Source organism: Mesocricetus auratus, unplaced genomic scaffold (genome assembly GCF_017639785.1).
Source record: "Mesocricetus auratus isolate SY011 unplaced genomic scaffold, BCM_Maur_2.0 Super-Scaffold_100008, whole genome shotgun sequence".
Taxonomy (NCBI): domain Eukaryota; kingdom Metazoa; phylum Chordata; class Mammalia; order Rodentia; family Cricetidae; genus Mesocricetus; species Mesocricetus auratus.
Genome location: NW_024429192.1, coordinates 1,400,266 through 1,413,820, shown reverse-complemented (window position 1 = coordinate 1,413,820; position 13,555 = coordinate 1,400,266). Strand labels below are relative to the sequence as shown.

General features: G+C 43.7%; 1 protein-coding gene across 1 annotated transcript in view; it reads right to left on the bottom strand.

Annotated features, from left to right (window-relative positions):
- Dscam (DS cell adhesion molecule) overlaps positions 1–13,555 on the bottom strand; it is a 445,727-nt gene that overhangs the window by 57,671 nt on the left and 374,501 nt on the right. Inside the window, 3 exon segments of the mRNA XM_040750391.1 lie at positions 1,742–1,905; positions 3,863–3,980; positions 9,178–9,331. Of these exon segments, the coding sequence (XP_040606325.1) occupies positions 1,742–1,905; positions 3,863–3,980; positions 9,178–9,331 (436 nt within the window).

The window sequence follows — 13,555 nt, the reverse complement described above, 5'->3', positions numbered from 1 at the left end:
TCATTTGTAACAGCCATTGATTAAATACGTGTTTTAGGTTGCCAACATAGGCAATTCATTTCTGTCAAACTGTCTATTTCATTGATATCTCAGGCTAAAGAGACAGAATGCAGTGAGTCTATTATTTAAGAAAAAAGTCGACCACGTTTCTCTACCTCGGCTTACATCTAATTCATTTCCTCACCATCCCTTAAGATACCTCCATTGTTCATTATGGATTGAAATCTTTAAATTTACAGAAGACATAGGCACTAATTTACTTTGAACTTCAGCCAGAAAATTAATTGGAAATGATAGGCATGCTCACTTAGCTGTTCTGCTTTTCCCAAGAAAAGGGAAGGGAGGATTCATTTAATAGGAAGAATAATTATAAAAAGCTTTCATGCTTCAGGGCACAGCATACATATGCACACATATGCACAAATATACACATACATCTACAAACATACACACACAAACAAGCACATACACATACAAAAACAAGCACATGTATATGCACACACATGCACAAATACACACACAAACAGGCAGATACACAATCACATACACACACAAGTACATATACATGCATACACACATACATACATCCACAAGCATATACACACAAACAAGCACATGTATATGCACACACATGCATAAATACACAATCACACACACACAAGTACATATACGTGTAGGCAGATACTGCACACACTGGCGCGCACACAAAGAGATACACACATGTGTGCACACAGGCATACACACACACACATACATGCACAGAGAGCTCTGAAAACCAAATCTGTGAGGTGACAGTGGTTGTAGCAATGTGTACACAACCTTGTGTAAGGATTGAGGGACACACACTGCTAAACAATGGCCTTAATTCAATTCTGGACAAAACACTGAATCGATTAATGATCAGATCATCCCAGACTAAGAGCACAATCACAGAAAACATCCTCTCTTCCCATGTGAAAGCCTGAGATGTTGTTCCAAAGGCCCGGAACACTGACCCATCTGCTAAGAAAAATACTTCAGTGGTAGCTTCCACAATTCCCTAGAACTCTCCCAACTTCAATTAACTCAAACTTCAAGATAGATTTCACAGTACTTTCAGAACATAAAGTCCTGTCCAGGAGAGTACTGATGGCATTTTCCTTTGCTGTGATCTATTAATGTGACTACAACCAAATCCAAAGAAACAGACCCTTTAGTTCTCCTCTGATAAAATATCCCTCCTGCAATTAATATGAACCCATTCAATAGCCATGTGGGTTTTGTACACTGGTTTAATATCACATTATTTGAAGGTGGCTGTATATGTTTTGTGCATGGCAATAAATTACTAAATATCTTGCATCAAATACAAAAGTATAACAATTAGCTTAGAGCTTCAATCAGTGGGTCTGTGAATAGCTGAAGCCCTAAGCCTCTTGTTATACTACTTAACTTTGTAGGTGATGCAAGATATTTCATTGTTTACTGACTTAATTAGCAGACATAAATGATCACACTCAGAGACTTACTTTCCATGAATGCTGTACTGGTTACACATGCGTGTGTAAACCATGCAGGGGTTGAAATAATCAAGAAGGACTTTTTTTTTTCAAGAGATGGCCACATACAGAAATAAGAAACTAGGCATTTTTCCAAGATGAACACGGAATTTACAAAATGAGATAACAACGAGCTATTTTTGAGTTGGCTCAATTTTGCTATCTGCATGTAGTAAAAGATCAAGAGACTCCCAGGTTTGTACCTTGTACTTGTAAATTTAAAATGATCTCATCCGATCCCCAGTTGTTATTGGCGACACAGCTGTAATAGCCTGAGTCCTCTGCCTTCACTGTGCGGATGATGAAGCTTCCATTGCTGAAGATGCTCCTACGGCCGTCAATCGTCACCAGGCTGGGTGTCCCGTTACTACCTCACAGGAAGAAAAATGCACAGATTAAAGGAATTACAACCCACATTAGCTGAGGTTGGCAAGAACCATTAAAGCCTTTCTCCGGAGCAAACAGTAAATTGCAACCTCGATTATTTGTGCATTTTGAAACAACTATGCTGTGATTATGTGACCAAACTACTGATTAGTAGAGATTAAAAAAAGAATCTATTAGTCTGTCAAGCAGAAGGCTAGAGCTGTGTCACTTTCCAAGAAGTTAGCTCAGCTAGTGCTCAAGTGCTCACAACTATCTTCACACTCCCATGTCTCTCTCTTTCCCTCTCACACTTCCTTGTCTCTTCCCCCTCTACTATACAGGCTTTGGGGACTTTCTCACTGTGGCAATTGTGAGAAACTCTCTTGTTGGCAGAAGGGCCAGCTTGACCAAATCACCCACGGCAAACTAAAATTTGTGATACAGACTTAAAATCACTTTCAAATCACCGTTCTTAATGAACTTGCCATACACAGCTCAACATGGCATCTCGAGGGAGCATGGAGCTCACCCTTGGGTGAAGAGTTTTCTGTCATCACCACCATAGACAAGGTGGCAGATTGTCCAGCTGACTGGGGTCACTCCCAGGTAAGGCAGAGTGCCAGCTTGACCCAGGGAGCTTATAAATCTGCTCTGGATTAACCAACTTAAAATGCAATGAGAAGATTGCTCACAGGGCCCAGCCCATTATTTCAATCATTTAGGCTCGTAAGTGCTTTTGTTTGAAAATAGGCACCCTTCTCGATCCGTTATTTTAAAATCTCCATGCCTATTAGTGAATGTTCAGCCTCTATTTATATCTGAATTTCTTCCCCTGCATAGAGATAAAGCATGTTTAAGAGGCAAATGGACAGAACTCATTGCTCTCCCTTCTGTCTTGGCTTTATTATTATAGTAATCACCATTGAGTGTGGAGAGCCAGCTTTTCTGAGTTAAGTCCTAATGCGTTTCATTGCTTTTTCTCGAGAGAGGGTCTTGCTATGTGGCCCAGCAGGCTGGCTTCAAACTGGCAGTGTTCCTACCTTAGCCTCTCAAGAGCTGGAACTACATGGGGCCGTGTTCCAGCTCTTATTTTGTTTTATTGATTTTTAAATAAATATGTGTAATTTATTTTTTTATGTGTGGATGCGGTGAGAGGTGTGCATACATGTATTACCCACAGAGGGAGAGGCTTTTGGATACTCCTGGAGCTGCAGCTGACAGGCAGTTGTGAAGCACTGGGGATATGGGTGCTGGGAACCAAACTCAGGTCCCCTGCAAGGTCACTATGGAGCCATCTCTCCAACCTCTGAATCCCCTTTCTTAAAGTTCCTTCTTGGGGCATGTGCCTCAGGTTGTATTGCCATTATCTCTGAAGGAGAGAGAGCTGGTAAAGCTCCCAATGACTTGAGCACCTTGCCTTCATGCCCTGGTAACACAGAGAAAACTCCACCGTGATGCTTGGGGGATCTGGCTCCTCTGCTCACAAGTGTTTTCAGGCTCTGGGCTGATAGAGGACTTGATGAAAAAACACACATGCTTTCAAGCAATTCCTCCTGATGGATTTGGAATGCTCCAAGGTAGGTAGGTGCTGGCTGCTATTTCTCCCTCATTTCAGGAGAGGGCTAGGTTTCTCCAGCTCCTATTAATAAGCATGAAATAGGGGGTTGGCATGTAGCCCAGTAGGTAGAGCGCCTTCTTAGCATTTGATACTTTGCACTGAATGTACTGGGCATGGTGGCACATGCCTGTCATCACAACACTATGGAAATGGAAGCAGGAGGTCAGAAATCCAAGGTCACCCTTAATTATAGAGTTTGGAGCTAGCTTGGACTACAAGAATCAGTGTTTATGCACACACACACACACACACAGAGTAGAAGCCCACCAGACTTTGGGCAAGGCTGCCTGACATACTGGCTAAGGGTTCATTAAAAGGCATATATTGGGTTACTGGTTACCTGTCTTTCATCCATTTTACTGCAGGTGAGGGGTCTCCAACTGCTTTGCAAGGCAAGACGATGTCCTTCATCCATGGAGTAGTCACTGTCCCGCTGAAGGTGAGGATCCGTGCAGGAGCTACAATACCAAAGAGCAGACCATCTACACAGAGCCAAGGTGACCTTCCCAACAGAGCAGCCTCCCCAGAGCTAAATAACACTGCAGCAGCTGTCCTGACTATTCTCTGGGGGATGCTCCTTGCAAGGACATGCTCATGGATGACAGTCCCCATCGCAGCATCTTTTTCTTCTACTAACCCAAGATATGAGCAGTATATTAAACACTTGGAGTTTCATAAGCCCGGCAACTCCAAGCTGTGTTTTCTATGAGCTCTATTATTTTTCAAGGCACTTTATGAAGCGATTTGTCTCAGCCCCCAAAACTGCATGTTAAAATATACTTTTAATATCTGAGAGAATAGACAACATAAAACACAGTCCAATGGCCAGAAGAAGTAAATCTGGACCAAAGCTATTTACCAGCTCTATGATACTTTGTCCACTGCCCCTCACGGCTTAACCTTTAACTCGGGCACATGTTAAGGAAAGGGAGCAGTTGAGGGTGGCTCTCCCAATGTCATCACTTTCAGCGATTCTCAGGACTGGTAGATACCAGGCTATGCTTCGTTCCAAGAAAACAACTCCCATGTGCACCATCCACCAGGCATCACTTCCTTGTTGTTGGTGCACAAACCCCAAGGCAGAGACTATTCTTTATTCGAGCCAGCAAGCTTGGACATGCAATGGAGGCTAGGTATGCAGAAGGAGGGGCAGGTTCTCCTTATAGGAGCCCCACCTGGCTAGATACCCAGATACGGAGATCACAAGTAAGAAGCCCCCAACTGACTCTGGATCCATATTAATGGGACCAGAGCTGCTGGAACCCCTGCATGGTTCTGGGCTTGGGGACTTAATACTGGATAAAGGAGGGGGGGAGCAGGAAGTCCTGGGGTCCCTGGAACCAAGTCTGGCACAGAGCACTGGCTATTACAAACAACCAAAAGCCACCCCTGTCTCCATTGTCCTGAACATGGTGGGTAAATGCCCGCTGGCTCAGAAGCTGGGCTTGCGGGGTGAGGAACATTCCTAGTCAGTCTGGGCCATGTGTATGAAGCAGCTCCTCGTGGAGGTGGGAAGGTTCTAAGGTTGGAGCTGTTTTTACCCATCAGCTTCGGTGGCTTTTGTTTTTTTCTTTTCCAGTCTCACAGTATACATAGATGATGGGGAAGTCCTGTGTATATGTCAATAAAGCATTGTTGGCCAATAGGGAAGCAAGATAGGTGGGACTAGGAGTCAAGGAGGATTCTGGGAAGGAGAAACATAGAGAGTCAAGATGTAGCTGCCATAGGGGTAAGAAGTTCAGAACTTTTCTCCGGTAAGAGAAATACTTAGATTAGCAATTATGAGTTAAATACTTAAGTCAGAGTTAGCCAGTAAGAAACAAGCAAACTGCCAACAGCTTAATAAATAATACAGCGTCTTGTGTGTTATTTGGGGACTACAACGCGACAGAGGCCAGGTGACTGGTGGGGAAAAACCAAAGCGGCTGGCAAGGAAAAGGCTTCTCTCTACACATATATACATACATACATGCATGCATGCACGCACACACACATACACACATATATACATATACACATGCATGCATACACACATGAATACATACATATATACATACATATATATGTACATATAGACATATATGCATGCATACATGCATATATACATGTACACACATATACACATTTACATCATATACACACACAGATATACACATATATATACACATATATAAACTCATGATATAGAGAACTGTGTAGTCTTAAAGATGTCAATAATATGAGAAACTGGAGAGGTGTAAATGGCAGGTCTCTGCAGGTACCCTACACTTCTGTAATCTGAAACTGTTCTGAAAAATAAAGTTGATCACACACAGACAGACAGACACACATACACACACACACACAGAAGTGTACACATAGATACACACAATTTACACACACAGAGACAGAGAGGATGCACGCATGCGCACTCTCTCTCTCTCTCTCTCTCTCTCTCTCTCAGGCTTCCCTCCTTAAATCTCCTACAGTACCTTTGCATTTCACTCTGAGTGGGGTCTGAAATCCCGAATACAATCCCGAATGCCCTAACAGGACCAAGTCCAGGCCTTCCCCCCGTCCCCACCGCTTTGGTTCTCAGAGAGCGCTGTTCCATCTGGCGGCTCTGCTCAGTTCCAATACTGCTGCACCTGCGTGGCTGACCTTTAACTGCAGCGTCCTGACCTCGCTCGCCTCCTCATCACCCCTCTCTCTTCCAGCTACTGCCTTGACTCATGCCTGTGGCCCCCCGACCGCCTCAGCACTGTCCTTCAGGGGGGTCTCATGCCTGTGGACTCACACTACCTCAGCCGTACCTCCTGTGGTTTTTCTACATAGCAATCTTAGTGTGCAGCTGGCCACCATGCATGGATTTCATGATGCTGGTTACAAGCTGTCTCCCTGAGAGTAGGTGTGTCTGCTCTGCTCATCCTTAGAAGGAACTCCTCTGTACTAACCAAGGCCTGCTTCTTCTACACACTCTCCCTCATTTCATTTCCCAGCCCCGCCTTGAAGATAGGTCTGGCCCAAGTTTTCTTGCTTGCTTGCATTCTTCATTTTTTTAAATGTGTATGGGTATTTTCACTGCATGTATGATAATGTACCACCTATGTGCAGAGCCCATAAGGTCAGAAGAGGGTGTCAGATCTCCTAGAACTGGAGCAGTAGGTGATGGGTGTGAGTTGCCATGTTGATGCTGGGAACCAAACTTGGGTCCTCTGCAGCCTGGGCTGTTCACTGCCAAGCTGTCTCTGTAGCCTCTCCCTTTAAAATATGTGAGGAAAGTCATGTGTACAAATCCATCCTGACTGTAAACACTTTCTACAAGGCCTGGGCCAGACACTTCAGAACCACGTATCACAAATTTGAAGAACCAAGGACTCCTGAGCCCCCACTTGAAGAGAGCCCTCCGGGTAAACCACCTTGCCAGAATTCTGTTTTGAGCACTTCCATTACTATACCAAGCTGCCAAGATTTAGGAAGATTTGATTCCACAGCCAAACCCTGTAAGCCAAGTTCCTTGTATTTCAGGTATAGTGCCTAGTGTATAATGGGCATTTAAATAATTACTTGCTTGTTCAGTGGTCCAGGGATTAAGTGTGGGGTCTCTTGCATACTATGCTTTACCACTGAGGAGAATATTGACACTCCAGTGATGAGTTTACGAAATGACTCCAATACAATCTCTCCTGGTAGGTCCCACTCCTAAGGAGCCTGTTTCCCACTGAGCCCTCTCCGACTGTGTAATATCTTACTTCACTCAGGCTGTCTGGAGACAGGAGGGGCCTGCAGGAATCAGGTCCTCATTTATCCCACAGGGCAGACTTTGTAACTTATGTTTTCTCTCGACTCCAGTTTCCTCTATGTTAGAAGGTGTGTGGATATCACGGCCGAAGTGTACAACACACAGGAACTCCAATTTGTCTTTTAAGCTGACGTTTTGCCTTCCTGGATTGCTATTGAAACTGCAGGATTTTCTTCTCCCTTCACCATTTTAAGCTGCCCAGCTTCCCAAACTACCACATCAACAAGCACGTTACCAGGGACTTTTTGAGGTTAAAAAAAAATCAGAAGCTTTGGAATGTCTGGGTTTTCCCTTTCAGGCTCCTTAGAAATGATACTGGAACTATATTGGTGATCCAGAGTCCAGAGGCAGTGCCCGACTGAGCTGGAATTATTATTGTATATGTTTGAGTTTGTATCAAATTTAAATCTTCTATTTAGACTAAAAGGGGAATTGTAGGAGTGAACCCCACAAAGCTATCTGCCCATGAGGGCGGGGACATGCAAACTGACACAGGTAGATATAAAAGGAAGTGAAAGGAAAAGGAACCTCCCTTTTCTCCTGGAAGCCAGCCAGGCTTCTAACTCCTAGCTAGTGCGACTCTCTCTCTGGTAAATAAATATATTGTTTTCCTTATAGCATGGAATATCCTCTTGAAATTATGATTCATGGACTCAGTTTCACTTCAAAGGCTTATCTAGTTGGACTATGGAAGCACAGACAGCAATGAACACTAAGGCTGTGCCTGGTTTTGATGGCCTGTCTACTGTCACAATGAGACAAGGTACCAGACTGACACTCAGGGGGTGCTCTGTTCCTTGCCAATCCAAGTCTCGTTGCTACAAGTGAACCGTGTGGTGGTTTGTATGAGGAACAACCCTCATGGGACTCGTGGATTTGAATGTCTGGTCCCCAGTTCAAGGTGCTGTTTGGGGAGGTCATGGAACCATTGGAGGTGGGGGCCTTGCTGGGGATGGTCTCTGAGGGTTCACAGCCTCACCCTACTTCCAGTTCTGATGGGGGAAGTCCTTCTGTGTATATGCTTGTCTGATTGGTATAAATAAAGCACTGTTGGCCAATAGGGAAGCAAGATAGGTGGGACTAGGCGTCTAGGAGGATTCTGGGAAATATAGTGAAGAGAGTCGTTGCCATGTGGTCTCCTGGGAGGAAAGGACACGTCAGGAGGGCGTCCATGGAAAGATAAGTCCTTATAAAAATATATATTAGTAATTATGGTCCAATAATTAAGTCAGAGCTAGCCAAAGAGAAACCATAGCAAATGGCCAACAGCTTCATAGTTAATATAGTGTTTTGTGTGTTATTTGGGGGCTAAGGCTGCAGCACCAGTGTGCAGGCGGCTGGAAGGATGAATGAACATTGCACAGTTCATTCCTTTTGCTTCACGTTTGTGCTTGGAGCTGTGATCCCCTCAGCTCTCTGCTCTGGCTGCACACTGCTATGCCGATGCCTGTCTCTAGAACTGTAAACCAAAACAAACTCTTTCTTCCACAAACAGCTCGGTCACTGAGTTTTATCACGGAGGCAGCGGAAAAACAGCTCATCCAACAGCGGATGGTTGGTTTCCTTACATTCGTAGCATTTCAAACCCCCACACGCTGTGAAACAGGTGTCTCTTTAGTAAGTGTGAACCTGACTGAGATCAAAGGACTTCCTTGGGGAAGTGGCAGGTAGTGATTAGCGCTAATTCTCCCACACATACGGTGTTAGCAGTGAAGTCATCAGTCCTTGATGCTTTGTTCACCGCCAGGGAAGCCGCTTTCCTGGCGGGCGGGCACACCCACAGCCCAGGGCTGACTAGCTGGGATGTGATGCCCATAAGTGTCCTTTCAGATAAGGCAGGGTGGACGTGTGGTCATAAGAAACCTCCCACATACCTTTAGCCAGGGGCTCCACAGTGATGATCTCGCTGCTGTTGCCTCTTCCAGCCGAGGTCACTGCCACCACCCAGACGCTGTACTGTCGATTCCGATTCAGGTTAGGGATTCGGTAGGAAAATGAGTCAGGGGAGGCTTCGAATTCGCTGATGACCTGTGGGAAGAGACAGAAAAGTTCCCTTACCCACAGAAGCAAGAGGCATGACGGCTTCCTAAAGGAATGTGCACTGGCAATGCATTGCCTGTCACACCAGATGAAACACACAACCCCCAAGGCACCCTCTGAAGAGCTGGATTTTAAGTGTGAACGGTAATCGGTGTATTTAAGTGGTCACGGTCTACGCCACCCTATAGCACCTTCCGTGATCACCCACCCAAGGAACAATAAGACGCTGTATTGTTTGTCACCAAAGAACACAGAACACATGAGACAGTGTTTCAAAGGTTTCACTCATTGGTAGATGCATGCAACCAACAAGGCTAACTTCACTTTCAGGGGTGTTTAAGTTTAACTATGACAGGGTCTTCAGACTGTGGCTCATAAAGAGGACCCAGGAGGAGCCTAGCAGCCTCGCGAAGCTGAAGGGACAGAATAGAACAGCAGCTCACAGGACCCAGGACTAGAAGCGGAAAGGTTGGACACGGAGGGGATTCCTGGGATCTAGGGAGGTTGTACGTGGGTGTTCAATGAGCAGATCTGCACATGCATGGGTGGGAAACTCATCAGGATGGGGGAAGAGCCACCCGGAAGACTCTGAGTCAGAACTTGGCACTCGCAAGGGCTGGTAATGGTGCCTGCTCCCAACATGGGACACTGAGACTGAGAATGCTGACTTAGGACATGAGGGTTTTACCGGGAAAGCGAGGGATACTTAGCTTAGGATTCAACAGCTGTCTGACCTGGTCTAACAGGACACAAGGTAACGACCACACCTCAGAGTGAAGGTAAAAAGTATTTAGAACATCTGCCATGAAGATAGGTAACTTTCCTAATGACAGCCAATTAAAAAAAAACTTGCTCTATAAGAACAACATTAATAATATTACATAGGTAAGTGAATAAATAAAATGTGTTATGCTCAATGCCTGCAGTATTTTTCAGTCATGGAAAAGAATGGAGGACTGTTGCATCCTACAGTGTGAATGGATCCTGAAAACACATTGCTAAGTGAAAGAAGCCAATTATAAATTATCATGCAGATACCCAGATTTAACTTAATTTAATTAAATGTCCAGGATAGACAATGCATAGCCAGAAAGTCGAGGAATTGCCAGGGGCAACATGGGCAAAGAGAACAGGGGTGACAGCTTTTCTTTTTAGGGTGACACGATTATTCTCAAGTCAGAAAAAAGAAGGGTCACAGGACTCAGTGAGCACACTGACTGCCCAATTTGAAAACATCTGATCTGTGCTGTGTAAATGACCTCTCAATACAGCCAAAACAAAACAAAACAAAAAACCTAAAGAACAACAACAAAACAAAAAACTTCTAGGAATTCCAAAATATAGAAATCATGACTCATGGAGAAATAATTATACCTATCAAAATTGACCCATAATCAATTCAGAATGATTTCTGCAAAGTCAATAAAGCAGATTTATAATTATCTTATAGTGGTATTACAACTTCATTGGTAAAAAGCCTAAATTGAAAGGTGAAAGTCATAACGACGCTTGTTAAACTCAAAAGAGTTGTACCCCCCCCACACACATATATGGGCAGCTCTACCTGCACTTGGTAGGTCATAAAAGAAAAAGATAGCATGAAATTGGGGGGGTGTGGGAAAAATCTGGGGAGAATTGAAGGGGAAAATGGGAGGCAAACACATTTATTTCATTGTATGAACTTACCAAAAATAAATACAAATATAAAAAATCACAGAAGACTAAACTGTTAGCAGATAGGATGTTTTGGGAAAATCTGTAGTGAACATTATGCCATCCTAATGTATTAAAAGCAGGCAGCAAAGACAAGTGTATAAAATAATAGCATGAACCAGCTACAGGAAGCTATCAAGCAGGGTACCATATCTGTGTCACTAAAGGAAGGAGAGAGGTGTTAAAAGTATGTTAATTCTTTTATGCTGTGGAATATTTGTTTAATGATGCAAAGATGTGTTGCATTCTTTCATGTTGCATTTGTTTAACTCTGCAAAGCTAAGTTGCTTTGACTGCCTAAAACACCTGATTGGTCTAATAAAGTGCTGAATGTCAAAATGCTAGACTGAAGAGTGATAGGTGAGGCCGCTAGGTGAGAGAATAAATAGAAGAAATGAGAAGGGGGGCAGGAGAAGGGTCTCTACTAAGAGGCTTCCTGAGTGAGGTTGGGTGCTGATACCCATTCATGGGCCCTAGAGGAGGGCACAGGACTGGACTATGGGAAGATGAGCCTGTAGACAGGACACCTCCAATAAAGGGGTGCATTTGACATGATGTCATGCTAGTTTTCTATATAATCTCAGCTATGAATGGTGAATACAACCAGGGTTAGCCCTTTGGAAGAAGAGGCAATCATCAAGAAACAAGGGAAAAAACATAGAAAAATAATCAGAAGCCCATTCAGTGAACACATTAACTCCATCAGATCTCTTTCCTTAAGCTTGGCCAGAATGATCACTCCAAAGAGGAATGTTGCCTCTTGATTCCCTAGGAAACACGTCCCACAACATTTTAATATCAGTGTTGTAGTATCAGTGACTACATTTACATTTCAACCATTTTCATTCTGTCTTGTTTACAACAGTCTCCCTACCACCCCAAGGCAACTTGCTGACTTTTACAGACATTTTTGTTACATGGCTGTCCCTTTTGAATTATTGGGCATGTCCAATGGAAAACAATGGATTTTACTTCTAGATTTTCTCCCAACAGGTAGCAGTAGTTTCATCAAAGACTTTGAAATGGGAAGCATGGCTTCCTTATGAAGCATAACAAGATGTAATGGTAAAGCAGAGGCAAGGTATATGGTATATTAGGGATTAACAGACCACAGAGAGCAAAAGAAGTGCATGGAGAGACAATGAAGGTACTTTAAATATTTAACTCATGATCAGGACTGAAGATATGGCTCAGTGTTTAAGAGCACTGGCAGCTCTTTCAGTGAATACAATTCCTAGCACTCACACGATAGCTCATAATAATCTGTAACTCTGGTCCCAGGGAACCAAACGCCCTCTTCTGGCCTCTAAAGGTACCAGGCATGCACATGGTGTACAGATATATGAGCAGGTAAAATATTCATACACATAAAAACATAATAAACATTTAAGGATCCAGTTATACACATTAATTTAGAGTAACTGTGGTTACTTGTGCAAGACCAGCACAAGATCAGGCCAGTTGGAAATTCCAGCATAGATGGGGATGGTCCATGAGCTCTCATCCCTAGTTGAGAAACTATTGGCCATGATGGCTGCTTGGGGAGGAAGAGTGAGTACTGGTAGGTTCCCAGGCCCCAGCAGATTATTCTACACTCATGCATATATGGGCAGCACTAACTGGACTCAATGGGTTAAAATAATAGGAAATAGGAAAAAAAGAGGATATGAAGTTGGGAGGATTGGAAGGGAGGAGTAGGGGTAAATATGACCAAGATGCATTGTATACATCATGAGATTTTAAAGAATAAAATATTATTTAAAATATATTTAAGCCTTTAAACATTGTTTCCTTCCCTAGGATTTTTATGTATTCAGTCTTTTCTTCAGAGTTAGGACAGAAATAGAAGTTCCTAGATTTTATTATATGCCTGAAGAGTGACTTGATTTTGAACGGGCTGCTGCTGTGATTGGGGTACCATGGCTATAGTCAACCTAAGCTCCTCCAGAGAGACTATGGGTCCAGGCACGTGGCCTATGCAAAACCCCTCAGTTCTCAGTGGGAAAGGGGTCCTGCTGCACCCAGCAAGATGCTTCAGAGGAGATTTAGGGAGTTGGGCTGCTAGTAGCTCTGTTGTTTTCTTAGCCATCTCAGGAAAAGGCTGCCCTTTCTCCCCTATAAAACTTGAACATCCTTGATGGGGAAAGTCCTTCTGTGTATATGTTTGTCTGATTGGTTGACTAATAAAGCACTGTTGGCCAATAGGAAAGCAAGATAGGTGGGAGTAGAAGTCGAGGAGGATCCTGGGAAGTGTAGTCAAGAGTGGGAAGTCGCCATGTGATCCCAGGAGGAGAGGACGCATGAGGATGTGTTCTCAGTAAGATAAGACCTTATAAAAATATATATTAGTAATTATGGGCTAATAATTAAGTCAGAGCTAGCCATTAAGAAACCACAGCAAAGGGCCGACAGCTTCATAATTAACATAGTGTCTCATGTATTATTTGGGGGGCTGAGACAGCGGCAGGACCCAGACAGCTGGCGGGAAGAATACACGGC